This window comes from Pundamilia nyererei, unplaced genomic scaffold (genome assembly GCF_000239375.1).
Source record: "Pundamilia nyererei isolate P.nyererei 1_Seehausen unplaced genomic scaffold, PunNye1.0 scaffold00097, whole genome shotgun sequence".
In the NCBI taxonomy this organism is placed as follows: domain Eukaryota; kingdom Metazoa; phylum Chordata; class Actinopteri; order Cichliformes; family Cichlidae; genus Pundamilia; species Pundamilia nyererei.
In genome coordinates, this window is record NW_005187498.1 from 722,222 (window position 1) to 739,766 (window position 17,545).

At 39.9% G+C, this 17,545-nt stretch overlaps 2 protein-coding genes across 3 annotated transcripts in view; one reads left to right on the forward strand and one right to left on the reverse strand.

The window, feature by feature from the left end:
* The window catches only part of LOC102210548 (pbx/knotted 1 homeobox 2), a 117,867-nt gene extending 112,426 nt beyond the window's left edge, over nt 1-5,441 (reverse strand). For both annotated transcript variants that reach the window (XM_005740097.1, XM_005740096.1), the window contains exon 1: nt 5,387-5,441. The gene's annotated coding sequence lies outside the window, so the exon portion shown is untranslated. The remainder of the gene's footprint in view (nt 1-5,386) is intronic.
* Nucleotides 5,442-9,189: 3,748 nt separating this feature from the next.
* Nucleotides 9,190-17,544, forward strand: tmem218 (transmembrane protein 218). The gene is made up of 3 exons (XM_005740098.1): nt 9,190-9,630; nt 11,489-11,591; nt 17,098-17,544. Exons 1-3 carry the CDS (start codon nt 9,521-9,523, stop codon nt 17,230-17,232), a joined length of 348 nt encoding a protein of 115 aa, XP_005740155.1. The 5' UTR covers nt 9,190-9,520; the 3' UTR covers nt 17,233-17,544.
* The last annotated feature ends 1 nt before the right edge of the window (nt 17,545 follows it).

Here is a 17,545-nt window from a genome sequence, read left to right on the forward strand (position 1 = left end):
TGGTGTCCTAGAGTGCAGTAGGCTGAAACATTCAGATGAGTGGCAGAAAGAGCAACACACTTGAATAATATCTTTGGAGAGGACTGTGGAAAATGGAAGTGTACTCCAGTAAATAGCCATTTGGAGGTCACAGCTTTAGCGTTGGTGTATTTCTATTCACAGCGCAGCAGACTTCAATGAGCTGCTGTGCCAACAATCAAAGGAAGCTGATATCTAAAGATCATCAACCACCATTTCAAAAAGGCTAATTTCCTCATCTTCTTGCCTATTGCCTTGTATCTCAATGTGTTGGTTTTTTTTCATCTGTATATTAAATTAGCTGTAAAACAAACAAACAACAAACAAACAAACAACAACAGTGATCTGAGATAGCTTAGTGCTCACAGAAACAGCCTGAATTCTTGTGTACCTGGTTGTAAAACTAATAAAAGCAGATCTGCATCACATAGAGGAGACAACGCTTTTCTTAATGGCAACTGCACTGCAGTGCCGAAAACCAGCTGGAGCTGTACCTGCAGTAAAAAGACGCTGGAGTTTCAATAAAAACAGCAATTTTTGAAGCGACATCAATATAGTTGCATTAAGCTAATTGAAGCTCCTGCCTCTGTATCAGTGCATGGTGTGAAGATGGCTTTATCAAAATAAGTAACAGTTCTGAGGAAACTTAAATATGTTTTATAGAATATTGCAGTGTGTGAAATTCCCAAAAGTGGCAACAGCATTTTGGCCAATGCATTTATTCATGTATTCATTCTCAATATGCAGCCACATAGTACTTGGTCGGATTTACTCTGCTGTGATCTACTGTTGAATTCAAATCAAATATTTTGAACCTCACCCAGCTCAGCTGTTACCAGGACTCTGAAATATAATAAATTCAGGATTTGCTGGCAGGATTCATATTTCTCTGTGAGAAGCTCTACTCATTTATTCGGATTATCTACATTCCACCAGAGATAAGAAGCAAAGGCACAATGAGGTTCAGAGTCTTGCTAAAGGTCTTCAAATGCAGAATATATAATGTGCTGTAGCTAATTTGATTGCACGCTTGATCTTTGAATAGTAAGCACCAATGTCTAAAAATATTATGTTTTAATTGTTTTCACTGCAAAAATAATGACATCAAAAGCAGCTGATATTAACACTACCGAATACTGACGACGTGAGAGAGAGGCCGCAGCCTGTTTCTGAAGAATCTTTGAAATACTTTTCACCCCCAGTAAACAATGCACATGCATCCTGCTGCTGGTGGAAAAACTAAGCTGTATTGGACTTTCCATTCTAAGCCACAACTTTGACTCATTTTAGGGAATGTGTCCCTGCTGGGCTTTCATTTCCTCTGTCTGAAAAAAGGAATGCAATCACAGAACTGATGCTAAAATCATTATCTAATGACTAAAGCCCTTATTTGACTCCTTCCATGCTGTCGTGTTCACTGTTCAAGCACACATCTGTGATTGTTATGTGAAGAAGAGTATTTCTAAAAGTTTAAGAACGATCTGCAGGGTAAACTGAATGTGCTACACACTATCATTCAGTGAATAGCAGTCTGGAGGCAGACATGGATTTTTCTTACTTTTTTCCAGCTGGAGATGAGCAGTGCTATACTGAGAGAACATTGTAATAACATTTTGTGGAGTAAAACAACACAAGAAAAAAAGAGTAGCCTGTGTCGTGGAGACAAGTATGTAATCCTCCACATGCTCATGTGCAATGGAATCACTTTTAGTTCATATTTAAAAAAAATAAACGAAACAAAACAATCTATGCATTTAAATAGTCATTAGGAATACTGTTTTACATCAAGACTTGTAAGTAATGTAATGACTGTCTTAAAAAAGTGACTATGAAGTGTAAATGGTATCAAATATATATTAATTCACATTTTCTCACTAACTTTATCTTAAAAATGCTTCCTTAATGTTTGCTTTTGCATTGTAGTTATTTGTAAATTCTACAAGACATACATCTGGAAACACTCATTGCTAAGGCACTAAGAGGATGTCTGTTGTTATACCGATCACCAACTGGCACTGGGGAGGAACCAGCTAAATGCACTGCTGTTTGCTATTTTAATAAAAAGGAAAATAACTATAATTGTTCTCAGATGCAATTATGGGGCAAAAATGTTACATTTTGATTGGTATTTATATAAATACCAGTCAAAATGTTATTGATTACTATGGGGTTATATACCACTATTCAGACTACATCATTTATTTATTGTTATTAAAGTAAAATGTTTTAATCGCTTTTTCTGCCTCACACTCTTTTCATTGTTGAGCGTTTAGATTAAAATACATTTCAGCAGTACTGTATGCCGTTACTGCCTGATTCCCTTTTTAAATTAAATTACAGTTCTAATCAACATGCCTATTCATTATAGTTTGTTTATGTCTTTCCAGAAACAAAGTCTGTAATGTTGACACTATATGGAGAATCGCTAAATTTGCCTGCTGTTCCTCTTGAAGCATAAATCAAGCCAATCCATCTCTCTCCGAAGCCCACTCCCCGGTGGCTTACTTAGAGCCGTGCCAGCACAGCACTGGCTGCGGAATGAGCATGGGTAAGCATGCAAGGGCTGTCCTTAACCTGTGCTATCTGACGATATAAAAAGGTCTCTGCCTCCTCCTGAGAGCAATAGGGATCAAGCAGGCTTAGTGGGCATGACCTACGAGGGCCCAGACAGGACCAAAACATGCAGCGCAACACAATTGTCTAAAGAACTGCCGCGCTATCGAACATGAGAAAACTAGACTACATCACTTTGCTCATGGGCCAGAACAGGAGCTATATTCACTTCGCTGAGGATACCCAGCAGACTAAAACCCTATGAATAATTCAAAACATCCCCTGTTTTTCCAGCCTGATTTTAAAAAGCCGGGCCCTCAAAAAAAACAACAAATTAGATATTTCACAATCTGATTGCTAGAAAAAAAGACTCCTGCAAAGTAAGCCCTATTAGTCTTACAAGAAACCCTGTGAAAAAAAGAGAAAGAAAGGAAAAAGACTGTCTCCAAAAATGATTCCACTGGCACCATGCAGGGAGGAATTAGCAGCAAAGGCGAAGAAAATGACAAGACATTCGCTCATGGTTTAATTTCCTCAATTGCTTTATGGCCATACATAAATGCTTAAATTGGTTTGTAACATATGCTCTCCTCGCTCTGTTTACTTCCTTCATTTAGTGTGACTGACTCACTTTATTAGTGATTATCCCCCAAAAAGCTGTAGGAATGCACAGCATCACATCTCATCATGTAATTTACCCATATAGTAAGAATGGGAATATGCAAATGGTGCCGGAGTATTGTGCAGCCCTAAATGTGCCCCTGGGCTGCTTGTCCAATGACACAAATCATCAATTAAGATCTCAGCAGGGTTTGGTGGATAAACTAAATTGGCATTATCGCCTTTTGACAATATGTAGAGCTGCGTGGGGTACATAACAACAAAGAACAAACATCTCTGAGGGTGACTAGTGATGCGTATCAACTCGTGTGCTTGCGTATTTGTGTACACCGTCTCGATCCATTCGCAGGTAAATCATCTACTGACAAAGGGTGATTTGAACGGTGTAAAAGCTAAAAGGGCTTCTCTTGCTCTTTTAACAGCAATTCACAGAACAACAGCAGTATCTTACAAAGTGTTTACTTTCACAGTGGGTGCAAATTTAGCCCCTCGTGGGATTTCATGCTCAGCATTTTGCACCTGGTGAATGTGTCTGACAAAGGGACCTAAAGTGGTCCAAATCGCCATCGTGATTTCTCAGGGAAGCAGATGATTAGTAAACAAATGGTTCAGGCATATTTAATTAAGCTAATGTACTCTTGATGTTCACACTATGGCCTTAGTTATTAGGCCCTCAGTTAGCTTTGTATAGCCAGAGCATTTTACCACTGAGAAAAAACAACTGTGTCAGTTGTCAGTTTAAATTTTATATCAAGAAAAGCTTTTCTTTTTTTAAGTCACATGTGTTTATCAAATCTGCGCCTGCCTATATGAAATACTGCCCAAAGGAACACAGGAGTTGGCTGAATTTGACTCAAAAAAACTACTAAGACAGAGCAAAAGACCAGCAAATCTGGGCCTCTCTAACTCAAGGATGTAAGTCAAATCATACAGGCTAGCAGTGCTGAAAACTAGCTGTCTCGCAGACAGTGTTTTGTGCCAGTCAAACAAGCTCTACGGTGAGCAAAACCGTCATTCAAGCAATTGTGGAATAAACAAGTCATCTGAAATAGAAAGTGGTGAGCGGCACACAAAGAGGGCCAGTGTTCAGACTAGGGAGGTTTTTGCAGGGCTGGGTAGGCTGAGTGTAAACTTTAGAGCTCACTTCAGTCAAACATTGATTGAGAAAATAAGAAGTCAAACATGCCCCTATATGAGGACAACTTAAATTACTACATGTAATATTTTAGCTTTATATATTGTTTGTTTTGCTTTAAAATACTGCTGCTACACTAATTTCACTGAAAAGCTTGGGTACTTTTGTAAGTCATCAGCAAAAAAATATAATTTTAAAGGTAACTATAGTTCACTTTTTTCAGTTTGAGATTGAAAAACATGCAACCATCTATTTTTCCTGCAAACCAAAACAATTACACACGCAAAACTCACGAGCATTAAGAAAAATAATAATAAAATTCAGTGAATTACATCAAATTGCAAGTGTGCAACATGACACCCCCCATTTACACCTCACCTAACTCGGTCAGTCAAAATAAAAGCCTTTTTAACAGCGCAACAACGAAACTTCAACATCAAGAAAATCGCATTACATTACAACACAACACGCCTTTTGCACGTTACAGACACGCCGTAAAATGAAGTGTTAATTTGCGATTAATTAGAATGGGATGAGGCGCTCCGAAGCTTTTTGACAAAGAAATCAAAGCAAACAGAACGCCAGCTTCCTGCACGCTTTACTGCTTTTATTCTCTTTAAACTATTACATTTGCACTAAAACATCCGCTTTATACATTAAAAAAATCTGAGATAACCGCATCACAAACATTACCGCGACAATTTCAAAAATCCAAATGCCGCATCAAGCAAAGGGAAAAAAAATCCACTGGTCTTTGAGTCCAGCACAAAAATGCTTCTCCTCTCCTTTCCCTCTCTCTTTTTTCACCCCCTCCTCTAGGCCCCCTCCCTTCCCTCAGTCTCTCGCTCTCTCTTTTTTTTTCTTTCTCCCTCCCTCACTCTCTCTCTGTCTCTCTTTCCCTCCCTATCTCTCTCTCCCTCACTCTGGCCTGGCTGGCTGTCTGACTGTATGAATAATGTCCTGCCTTTTGTAATGAAGGGGGGGAAAGGGGGAAAAAGGACGCTGGAGTGCTGAAGCCCTGCTCCCATGCACTGACATTGAAAATGAATGACAGCTTACCTGCATGCCAATCTTCATCAGACTGACACTGGGCTGACAGCACAGCCTATACTCCTCCACACAGTCGCTGACGTCAGTCATGTCAGGCCCCTCCCACCTCCATCTTCATCTCCGCTCCCCGTTTTCCCAACACCGGGCTGCTGATGCCTTCCAGTGTCCATGGGAAATACCGCAATCAGGTGTAGGGCTCCAAACACACGAAACCTCCAAGAAGAGCGCATTGACATTTGCGGTCGAGTTACGGTGGTGCAACTCGTTTAGAACAATCACAGTAACAACAACAGCAAACAACAGTTCATTTCAATAAAAAAAATCTAAAGAATTTAGTTGATTTTGAATCAAGAGAATCAGTCTGGACCAGCTTAAAACGCAAAAATGTGAACATTTAAATGACATTTTCAAATGATTTAATATATGAACACATTCATTGAGCTCGGGCGGACTCTGTTATAAACCTGAAAAGTAAAGTGACCTACATCTGTTCGGTCATCCTCTTTGCTTTCGGTCTTTATACAAACATAATGTGACAGCCTTTGTCAGGAAAGTGTGTCCAGTTACAGGCAAGCTTGAACCTTTTTAGTATAAGAAACCTAATTCACTGCGTGTTGATTTCCTGCTGTTCTAATCCCTACAGGAATCCCCAGTTTTATATTCACTTCATTGGCTGCATTTTAGGATCCATTTTAAGCTGCTTTTATTTGTCTTTAAGTGTTTGTCAAATGCTGCCCCTCTGTATCTCTCTGAGCGTCTTCATCCATACATAACTTCCCGGTCCCTCAGGTCGGCAGACCAGCTCCTCCTGAGCGTGCCCAGGACAAATCGTAAGCTCAGAGGGGATCGGGCGTTTGCTGTGGCAGCACCAAAATTGTGGAATGAGTTGCCTTTACATGTTAGACAGGCACCTTCCTTATCTGTTTTTAAATCACGTCTTAAAACTTATCTATTTACCTCGGCTTTCAGCACAGCAGGACTTGTTGATGTCTCTTAATATGTTTCTAATTAATTATATTATTTTTAAGGCAGCACGGTGGCACGGTGGTTAGCACTGTTGCCGCACAGCAAGAAGGTCCTGAGTTCAATTCCCCCATCAGGCCGGGGTCTTTCTGTGTGGAGTTTGCATGTTCTCCCCGTGTTTGCGTGGGTTCCCTCCGGGTACTCCGGCTTCCTCCCACCGTCCAAAGACATGCAGCTTGTGGGGATAAGTTAATTGGAAAATCCAAATTGTCACTGGGTGTGAATGTGCGAATGAATGTGAGTGCGAATGGTTGTCTGTCCCTGTGTGTTGGCCCTGCGACAGACTGGCGACCTGTCCAGGGTGTACCCTGCCTCTCGCCCTATGACAGTTGGGATAGGCTCCAGCGCCCCCCGCGACCCTGAAAAGGATAAGCGGATGGATGGATATATATTATTTTTAATTTTAAGATATTCTATATGTAATTTAAACTGTTTTCTCTTTGTTTTATATTTGTAGCACTTTGGCCAACATTGTTGGATGTAAAGTGCGTTATAAATAAAGATGCTATGCTATGCTACAGCTGTGGGTAGCTGCTTCAATGTTAAATGTCTCAGTTGTAGTCACCACAGCTCCACTTATCCTCGTTCTTTTTGTTATATCCTCACTTGTTCCGGTTTACCACTGATTACAGTTCTTCGTTCAAACAGAAAAGACCTGAGTTTAGACCTTCTTTATCGGGAATGTTCAAGCACCCCTGAATTTGGACATAGAACCCCTAAAAAAATGTTCTGTTATCATTGTCTAATTTTGCATTTATATTCCCACCTGGTCTGCTGGAGACAGTGCAGGTTATAACAAGCACAGATTTAGATATCCAGTGTTCTTAATGTCATGATGTTACAGTGCACTCATACATGCTTCAACATCAACAGTGTGGATTTTTATTAATAGATTTGTGTTATTTTGACAGAAAGAAGATGACGAGGTCATTCCACGACACCACTCACTTGTGAAGATTGAAAACACACATTACCTAAATATGTAAACATGCAAGGAAAAGTGTAAATAGTCCTGATAAAACAGGGTCATTACCATCAAAAATGTTAATGTAGGCTAGATTGTTAGAGTCTATTAGCTAATTTTAGCTTTCTGAGCCTTAGGTCTGCTGGTATATATGCATGTGCTTTATCAATTTCCTATTTCTGTTCTGGTGAAATCGGGGTGCAGTGTTTGTTTACAGCAAAGCAGACCTCTAGACAGAGAGAAAACAGCTAAGAGTGAATATGTAGTGAAAGCCAACAAAAGTTACAAAGCCATGGTAGCTTCTGCTTTGCTCACACTCATTAATAATGATTTCATATTCTAAATAGAACATATTAACTGATACGAACTGAATAGGGTTCCCATCGCTAAACATGGCTTGAACAGGATGGATGCCATTACAAATCTATTCTCCACTCTTGGATCAGGGGACCTGATATCATGTGTCCTGCAGAATAAATGAAGGGTTTGCATGAATTTGGAAACTTTAGTGTAAAATAAACTCCACCAACTCCAGGTGTATGGGGTGGCAGAGTGATGTTTTTTTTAAATGTTTTAATTTTAATTGCAATTTAATTGAAGTAAACTGAACTGCCTGTACGTGGTTAAGAGACTGAAAAAAGAGAGTGACAAAAGGCTGTGCATGTTTCTTCTCATATCTGCTTTGTTACAAATAGTTCTTTAATGTACCGTGGTCATTTCTGGTCAACAATTGAACACAATTGAGTCTTTGCCTTCAGTTTGCCCGCTATAAGACTGGTGTTTCATATGGAAAACTGTGTTTATTCATTCCAACTAATTGGGTTGCTTTGAAGGTAATATTGTAATGTGCATTCCTTTGAACTGAGGGTTGTAAAGTGGAAAAGGACAGCAGCGCATGTTTACAAACAGAATATTCCGCTAATATTAATTGCAAGGAAGTCTGTGCATGTCATTATGATAGGGGGCTGAGCCCCCTTCAAGGTCTAATCCCAGAATCGCCCCTTCCTGGACACTTTGATACAACATTGAAAGTGAGACGTTTGTGTGCGCTTTAATCTGTTTGATTGCAGTGCAAGTGTAGAAACGATCAAATCGCCCGATGGAAAGTCAGGCAGGCACAGGCAAAACACAAAGAGCGGTTTAAACTGCTCTAAAAAAATGTAAATATCTAATAAGGCGACATATTCATAATTTCTCTCACACACGCGCGCTAGAATGCACATGCCTTTGAATCGCGGACCTGGCTAGCCCCCTGTTGGTCACCATGAATATTACCCATGATAAATCTTAGCTCGGAGTGCACGTTAGACATTCAGTCACTACTATTAATACACTTTGTAGATCAAGGAGCAGAATATTGTTATGAATAAAAACAGGAGTTTAAAATACGGCGGGATACTTTATGAACACGTGTGATAATCCGTTGAATTAAATGTGTTTTGTGCAAGACTGAATAATACTAATACTCTTTTGGGCTTACTCTGGGGATACCTTCAGATAAGTATTCATACAAGACTTTATGAGTGTTTCAAACACCGCCGGTTCATAAACTTTAAGGAAATCTACCTCAGTGAGCCGAACCTAACATAAGGCGCTGAAACGTGGCCTGGCTATAATGCAAGGACCTGGCTGTAAAATGGGACCCTTCCTCGGAATAAATGGGTTAAAGTTCGACATTCGCATAAGAAGGCTCTACTTCTTCTTCTCTGGTGTTGTGTGGCAGCTTCACAGTGGGGCTTAACGCTTAAGTAACGACGCATTTGATTGGTTAGTCGTCTGGCTCATTTACCCAATTACATTACAGTTTGTTGTTACCAGGAAGCAGATGAAGCCATAGAGAAGGCTTAACCGATGCTAAGAAAAAAAATAAAAGGCTTAACCGATGCTCGGCTCGTTTTTATGTGAGAAATGGCGAGTTAGCTGGCAACATTAGTTCGCAACTGTGTCGGCCTGATATTTTAAAGCCTTCTGTCTCAGCGCTAGTAGAGACAGCGAACTTACTTGTAAGGCAGTGTCTCGACTACCTTTAGCTGCTGCAGCTGTCGGTAGTTCGATACCGCACAGCGTTGTTAAGTGTACAATTAGCATTTTTCATAAATACAAAGGATTGGGCGTTCGGTGTGATGAGTTAGCTCCCTTAAAAACGTTGCTCTAAAATGGCAAATACTGTCCTTGAAGTCGGTACCGGCGTCTTCGTTATTGTGGCGGTCTGGATTGTTGCTCTTGTGTTTGGGATTTTGCTGCTGAGAGCGCCAGGGTCCGCAAAGTGAGTGGCATAACAGCACACACACAGGCTTAACTCTGATGGAATATAGGAATATTTATAACGAAAAGCCGGGATAACATTTATCTCAATGGGCGCCGCATTTCCTTGAAATGCGCGCCACTTGTCTCATAGCTGGGCTTCAGTGCACCTAGGAGATAACACGTTGTAACCACTAATGAGGCTTCCTTGTAAATTCGGCATACTTTTGCATCACACAGTAACCACAGTGTAATCCCAAAAAATGTCTTCTGCTTTCCGCTGCTCCCTTTAGGGACCTGCAGCGGGTTATCTGGCTCCATTTCAGCCTTTCCCTACCATCCTCCTCTGTCTTTCAGTCCTCTTTCACTACATGCATGAAGCCGAAGATCTTTTTTTTGTCCTGCCTGACAGCTCCATCTGAAACATCCTTCGTCCAGTTTATCCACTGTCCCTCCACTGTACATGTCCCAACATTGTCAGGCGTGCCTTTCTAACTTTGTCCGTCCTGGTCACTCCTAAAAAAAACCTCAGCATCTTCAAGTCTTTCACCATCTGTTCTGCCTCCTGTCATTTTGTTAGCACTGGCGTCTCTACAGCCAGATGTATGTGATGTATAGCAGGTCTACACCTACACCCCTCCAGGCTCTTTTCCACCTGTTCTCTACTCTCACTTTAGATTACAATGTCTTCTGTAAACATCATAGTCCATAGAAACCCCTGCCTGACCTCGTCTGTCGGCTTGTCCTACACCAATGCAGACAAGAAGGGGCTCAGACCCATCTGTAATCCCTATAATACCTGTAATACATGTCCTGCACCACCCTCACATACCTCTCTGTCACTCTTGACGTCCTCATGCAGTACCACAGTTCCTCTCTTGGAACCCTATTATATCATTTCTATAGATCTAAAAAAAACAAAAACACGGTGCAACTCCTGATTGTCTCTATACATTTACTCCCCCCCCCCCTTCAATGAAGCAGCTCATCCTTCATAACTACTCCTACTTCAATATACTTGCATTCCTTTCACCTGGTCTCTTGCACACACAAAATATCTACCTTATGTCTCTCTATTCTGTTAGCCACTTTACCAGTCATTGTCCCCAAATTTATAGTTCGTAGAGTCATTTCCAGATTTCTGTCTTTCCTTTTTCTGCCTCCTAAGTGCCCTATTATACCTGCTTTTTGGTCCCTGGAGAAAAGCACCGTATGATAATGTTGACTTAATGCTTTAATGCCATTATTAGTTCACTGACTTGCGGCCACGTCCCACCCCCGTCAGCTGGGTTAAAATTACAAAAATTATAATGTCTCAAATATCATTAAGGGCTGGAGCTGGGTGTTTGAGAGGAGGCGAGGGACAGAGGAGGTGTTAAGTGCTCAAAAACAATCTAATTAACACCAAGGGAAGGGATTTCTGCACAGTCACCATGAGACATGCTGAGACATTGTTTTGCTTTATAGGCTACTCAGTGAGACCAGCAAAAATCAACTTTTCCATCAAAGTTTTAACAAAACACACGCTGCTTCACTGGTTGAGTGCTGCAGCGATACACCTTGCACTCCCTGCTGATTAACATTTGTGCAATTACTCAACATTGGACCATTATACCACTAAAGTCAGTAAAATTTGAACTCCTGTAACACCAAACACTGTGCAATTACAGTAAAGTTTAAATGTGTGAAACATGGTGCTATTTACTTGATTGGAAAGTTAACAACTTTTGAAAACCACAATAAAGGCTGCCATTGTTTAGATTGCTATTGGCTATGATGACATTAGCCCCAGGTAACCCTGCATGCCTTACAGATCATTAACTCAGTAGTGGAGACCTCATCCTCAATCCTCTGTCTTTGAATCCCATGTGTCTTCTCAGGTTAGGAGTTCTTCCTGTTTTCCTCTTGGCTCTCACGATCACTTTGGTGTTGGTGTTTTTCCCCCGCAGCCCAGAGACACCTCTGCCTTTCAAAGATATAGAGGTGAGCTTAATTCACTAATCACAGACACGTTAACATAATATTAAAGAGTGTGTCAGTGTCTGTATCTTTGTTTATTGGGTAACTCGACTCCAAGTCTCATGTGCCATCTGGAATAATAATTAGTATGATTTTGCTCATCATTTTGTTCACTAGTTTTTACTGTAAATCTGCTGCAAAATCGATGTCAGGAAAACACAGAACACGATACCATTTATTGAAAATGTATTCATTAAAACAAAAACTAGCTAGGGATGCATTGATTGATCAGTCACAGATCAGTACTGCAGTTATCCACCATACTGAACAATATTCATCTCAGTGGCTTCCCGTGACGTGAATATTGCTGATTTTCACCAATAATATTTCACCTGAATTTGAGGCTATGAGTTGAGGGCATCTTTAAAGAGTTTAAGCAGAATTGAATCCTGCAACATGACACTGACCTAAAACATACCAGTAAATCCACCAAGAACTGGTTGAAAACTAAGAAATTGAGAGTCCTGGGGTGGCATTGTAAAGACCTATTAATTGTTGAGATGACTATTGAGAGTCTGCCACCACTGATGGTATTCTGCTATATTGCAGACTGATGTCAGAGACTGCTGGATGACTACAAAAAGCGTCTTTGAAGTTATTTTAGCCCAAGTCAAAGGGGGAAAACTGGCTATTAAGTGGTGGGGTAACCCTTTCCTCAGTTAGAACATAAAACAAGGTTCATTTTTGTTGTTTAGCTGCGATTAAAGCACTTTTCCCCCAGAGATAAATAAAAACAAGATTAGATATTAACATGTAAACCTTTTTTAAATAAAGCGCTGAATGTTCACTGAGGTATCCAAATGTTTTCACATTGATGTATTTCAGCTGGCCAGTGTAATGTCGTATAAAAACTTGCATGTCTTCTCACACAGAGATTGCAGTTTTTGAAAACACATGGTATGGAAAGAGTGACACACATGTAAGAATATTTTGCAGACAAGTAAACTGGTAACAAAGATGGTGAAGAGGTGAATCACATTGCCCTAGAGCAAATAAGAAAGAGCCAGTCATTGGTGGCCATGACAAATGGTTTAAATGAACAGCTTATGTTGTTATAACCCACACTTATGCACTATAAATTTATAGTTTGGCAATAAAGCCACTGACAGCACTCTTTACACTACACCATATATATTTGAGTGCTTATGATATTGTGGGCTAGGCTAGACATTCAATAGTTCTGTATTTTTTAATTTTTTTTAGTATCCCTCAACTGTAAAAGGCTGATACTGCTGTCACCCTGCTAGGTGGGCAGTGTGGACAAGCAAATTTGTAAATGTGATAACTTGAGAACAAAGTGACGTAGGATTTTCAAACTAATAACAGAGGTAGATCTACTAGGAGGCTGCTCAGTTTCAGTTAGCCTGCCAGAGTAGGGTTTGCTTGTTTTTGTTTAGTTTTTGTTATTAAAAAATGTTTGCTTCTGGTTTGGTTTTAATAGTTCAGTACAATTCAGTTCAGAAAATCAGTACAGTTATTACAAAAAACTCTGTATAATGGCTTTTTTCGAGCAGTTGACTCACAGTCTTATAGACATCAGCAGTCGCAATAAACACATCCATCAATTCCTTTTTTAATTTTTAATTTTATTTTACTTCCTTTTCCAAGTTCACAGAATTTTTTGTTTTAATTTTTTTAAGAATCTAGTTTTTTATTTTAGTTATTTAAAATCCTTTGTTTCAACATCTAGTTTTAGTTTTATTTTAGTTTTAGTTAATCATAATAGAAAGTTGTGGCTCAGAGAGTCTGATTGCTGTAAGCATGGAAGTAGTGAGGTGACACTCATATGTAATACTGCATAATGCCTGCACTGTCACAGACAGAAGGCAATGTGACTAAAAGAGCCCCTGATCAGTAGGTTCATCCACACCTGGTTCAGTCGGAGTCAGATTTATTAAGAGAACAATGCATGCAGGTATGTGTACATGTGTTGTAGAAATCAGATGTACTTTTTTTTTTAAATAAATAAGGTCCCAGAACTTTACAATTGGTGTGTCCCTACTTGTGTTTCCTGCTTAATGACAACATAATGTAGTTCATTTAGAAATGATGGGGGTCTGCGATGTCATCAGTCTTGATGTAAGGCCATGTGGCATTTATTTCCAGCCAATATATTGGGTGCAGAGGGAAAAATGAGGATTTAGAGCCCACAAATTAACAGCAAGCTTTAGCTGAATGTTTATCTCATGTTCAATACATTATGTTATTTATTCAGTTAATTATAGTGCCTGCAATCCTAATTCTCAAAGACAATTTTATCATAGACGGTGTTATTATGTAGAAAGGTGAGTTATATTTAGTTCTAAATGGCAAAGCTCTGATCATGCAGGGTTGTAAAGTAAAGCATTCGCTACATTCATTTGTACTAATTAAAGATCTACGTTCTACTTAGCTTTAAGATGCAGTGAGTGTATATAAACAGCCGATGCAGAATGAAAGCTTAATTTTACTGTAATGTAAGGCAGTATCTGCACAACACTGTATGCCTGTAAATAGTGTCAGTGTGTGCACTTCTGTGCATGTGCTTGTCGTAAAAGGCCTGGTCTGCTTTATCTTAGACCAGCAGCAACACAGAACAAACACTCCCCCATGCTGCCTCGGGGTCGTGCCAATAAGCCGGCTAGATCTGCCAAGCAAGCTGCCACCCCATAGAAATAGCAGAGCGGAGCAGCATTCTGGCCAGCTCATGTTTTATATCCTTTGTGCAAAGGCAGATACCAGACCAACAACAGAGAGAGGGGGAGGCAGCGAAATCAGACTTCCTGGATTTCTGTACAAGGTTACCAAATAAAATGAACCTATGCTGACTAATTATCACACACAGGTTTTCTTACTTCTCAAGTCATTATTGAGACGCACATTATTTCCCATGATTTGAGATAAAGATTTTTTAAAAATCAAGTCCTAAAAAGGGTTCTCTCATCATCATTTTTACAAAAACCTCAAAACAGAAAGATGCCACCAGAATTCAAATATTATAATAGCAAGACGCAAATTGCTTAAAGAAAAGAAAAGAAGAAAAAGAGGCGTGAAGAACGTCTTCATCTCCGTTCTTTGGAGTATGTAGTAACACCTGTAGAAAACAGATCATCTACCCTCCCCCGTAGGATCCAAAACGGTATTTAAATGAAGGCAGATATGCATGTTAAGGTAATAAATTGATCTACTGGGCACAGTTAGTGACTTTTTGTGTTTGTATCATGTTGTGATGTACACTCATTTTTAGCTAATACACACAAAGACACACAAAACTTTGTAACCTATCTGCAAGCAGAAAGATAAGTGAGAGAAAAGAATGTCTAGCCTCCTGTTAAAGAAAAGTAAAATATCATAGTGCCAATTAGGCCAGTCTTAGAGCAGGAGTGGGGGTGGTTTGTACCACACCCCATAGTTCTCCCACCTCCCCCACCGCCTGCATGCTCACACTGTGCGTCCTGTGGCACATTAATAAAACATGGGCCGCTTTTTGGGCTCCTGCTTGCTGCGTAATTGGCAAATTAAAAAGTGAGATGTGTTAAATGCACCTATAAGAAACAGCATACATCAACCCCACCTCATGCACACCAGTGGGTTTACACGCGTGCACATGCACACACCTTCTCTCATTTCACAGCAGACTCTGTGAAATCCTGTTTAAGACTGCAGTAGAATTGCAGCTCTCCTCCCATTATTTAGCTTAAGGGCGTTTTCTCCGTTTGTCTTCTTGTATTCATGATCCAAATTATAACATGCAGCCATTAATGACGTGCTGATTAATCTTTTTGATGGCAAATTTAAAAAATCCAAACTTCCCCTTATCCACGAAACAGCATCATCAGTGTGGCAGATGTGTTGTTTTTCTGAGCCCTGCATCTTGCTCGCTTCACATCTCTTAATTGACATGTTGCTTGGGTGAGCTGCAGTGCTGTGTTGTTGGTGTCCCTGCTGATCATCTGTCTAGATAGGGAACAGCAGGATTCCAAAATAAAGAGAAGCCCGAATCAGCATTAAGTTGTGTGAGAGCGAAACAACAAACATGTTTTCAATCACAGCTTATTCCGTGAACAAACATAGCATCAGAGGTTTGATGACCAATTCTCGGCCAGTGGTTTAAAGTGACATGACCCTTCCAGCATGTTCAACCTATTCCACCTATTGAACTGATTTTCTTGTTATGCTATCTGGGATCATTTTTCTATGTGTAAGATAATAACGGGCTGTGTGGCTGGATAAGTTCTAAATGTGCACAGGACTTCTTTTAATGAGAGTCTCTAAGCTTATATAATGACAGCTTTGTAACAGCAGGGACTCAGAGACAGCATTTAATATGAAAAAGTGCAGCTGGTTGTTGTGCAGTCTGTTAAAGAAGGTCAATTTACCACAGACACCCGTGCATTACATCAAATTAATTATTGCACTAAAAGTGTCAGATAGTGAACTATTAGTATGGGGGAAATGATCGTTTCCAAATGCAAAGAGAAACAAGAGTACAGCAGGGATTTTTTGTCTACTGTTTGAACCCAAAAGTGGCTGAACCCATAGAAGGTCACACTATATCACACTATATACTGAATACTGTACTACCTGCTGCCTTTAATAGCCAGCCAGTGGTGAACACTGTGAACACACAAAGTGTTCACCACTGTGAGTGAGCATAGGCCAGAGCCAGCAAGAAATAGATCTGTCTCTATGCCTGCGAGTCACAGCCTGCATCATGGTTTTCTCCCATCTGCCATATCGTTATAAACATTCAGTTTAGTTCGTTAACTAAACTGAATGTTTAGTTAACGAACTAAACATTCAGTTTAGTTCGTTAACTAAACTGAATGTTCACCAACACCAAATTAACTAGAAAGAGATCTTTGAATACTATATGTATTTATAGCATCACAGTTAACCAAATGTTTCAGGCTTGTCTGAGTTATGGAGTGATGTAGTTGTCAGAAAAGGCTTTACTGTTCAAGGATCTCATTGTTGTTTCCATGGATGCTTTTAACAAATAGGGCTTGACAGATACTAATAAACTTCAAGTCATTTTTTCAGCACTTCTTCATAAAGAGAGACTAAAAGCTATTGTGGAGCCATATTTGCTCTGTATATGAAGGGGAAATGTATAGCATATGGAGCAGTGGTTTGTGCTTAGTAAGACTAGAAAAGCACCATACAAATGCTAGTCCATCCCACTCCTTTGGTAGAGATACAGGTGCTCTTGATTATTGCTCATCGTTCTTCGTGTCACTGCTTACAACACTCATCAAACTTGTCTGAAGTAGGTGAAAGCACAGATTGTGCCAGAATATGCAATGCAATCTGAATTTGGGGGGGAAAATGTGAAAATTGATTTCTCACTGAGAAATTTGCTCTTGAGCCTTTATGAAAGCCCTGCCATGACATCTAGTGGCTAATAGAGGAACTTTATGTGTAACCCTGTGTTTTCCATACACTAGAAACTACAAACTTTTAATGGATTTACTTTCTTTTTGCTCTGTAGATAGTGGACACCTTGTTCATCGGCCGCTACGTGCTTCTGGCTGTGGTGAGCACCATCTTTCTGGTGGCATTCTTTGTGCTGCTTCCCTTTCATTTCCTGGAACCAGTGTATGCCAAGCCCTTAAAAACACACTAGAGTTGGCGCCTGAATCACAGGCTGATTTACCCAGTCTGACAAGTCCCGAAGACCCCAGCCTGCCTTCACAATAGATTGTGGAACACATGTGAATGGAAGATCCAGTTTTGTCTTAGCACTGCTGTTTGTGTCTTCATGATTTTGTATACAACAATATAAATTGATATATTTGGGTCAAGTTTTCATATTTTGTATCACTTAGCACAAGTAATGACCACATCCTTTAAATTTTGATGCATGTATGTAACAAGCCAGTAATTCTTTGTCATTCAACTTTTTCATCCAACAATAAATAAATAATTAAGTATGTGAT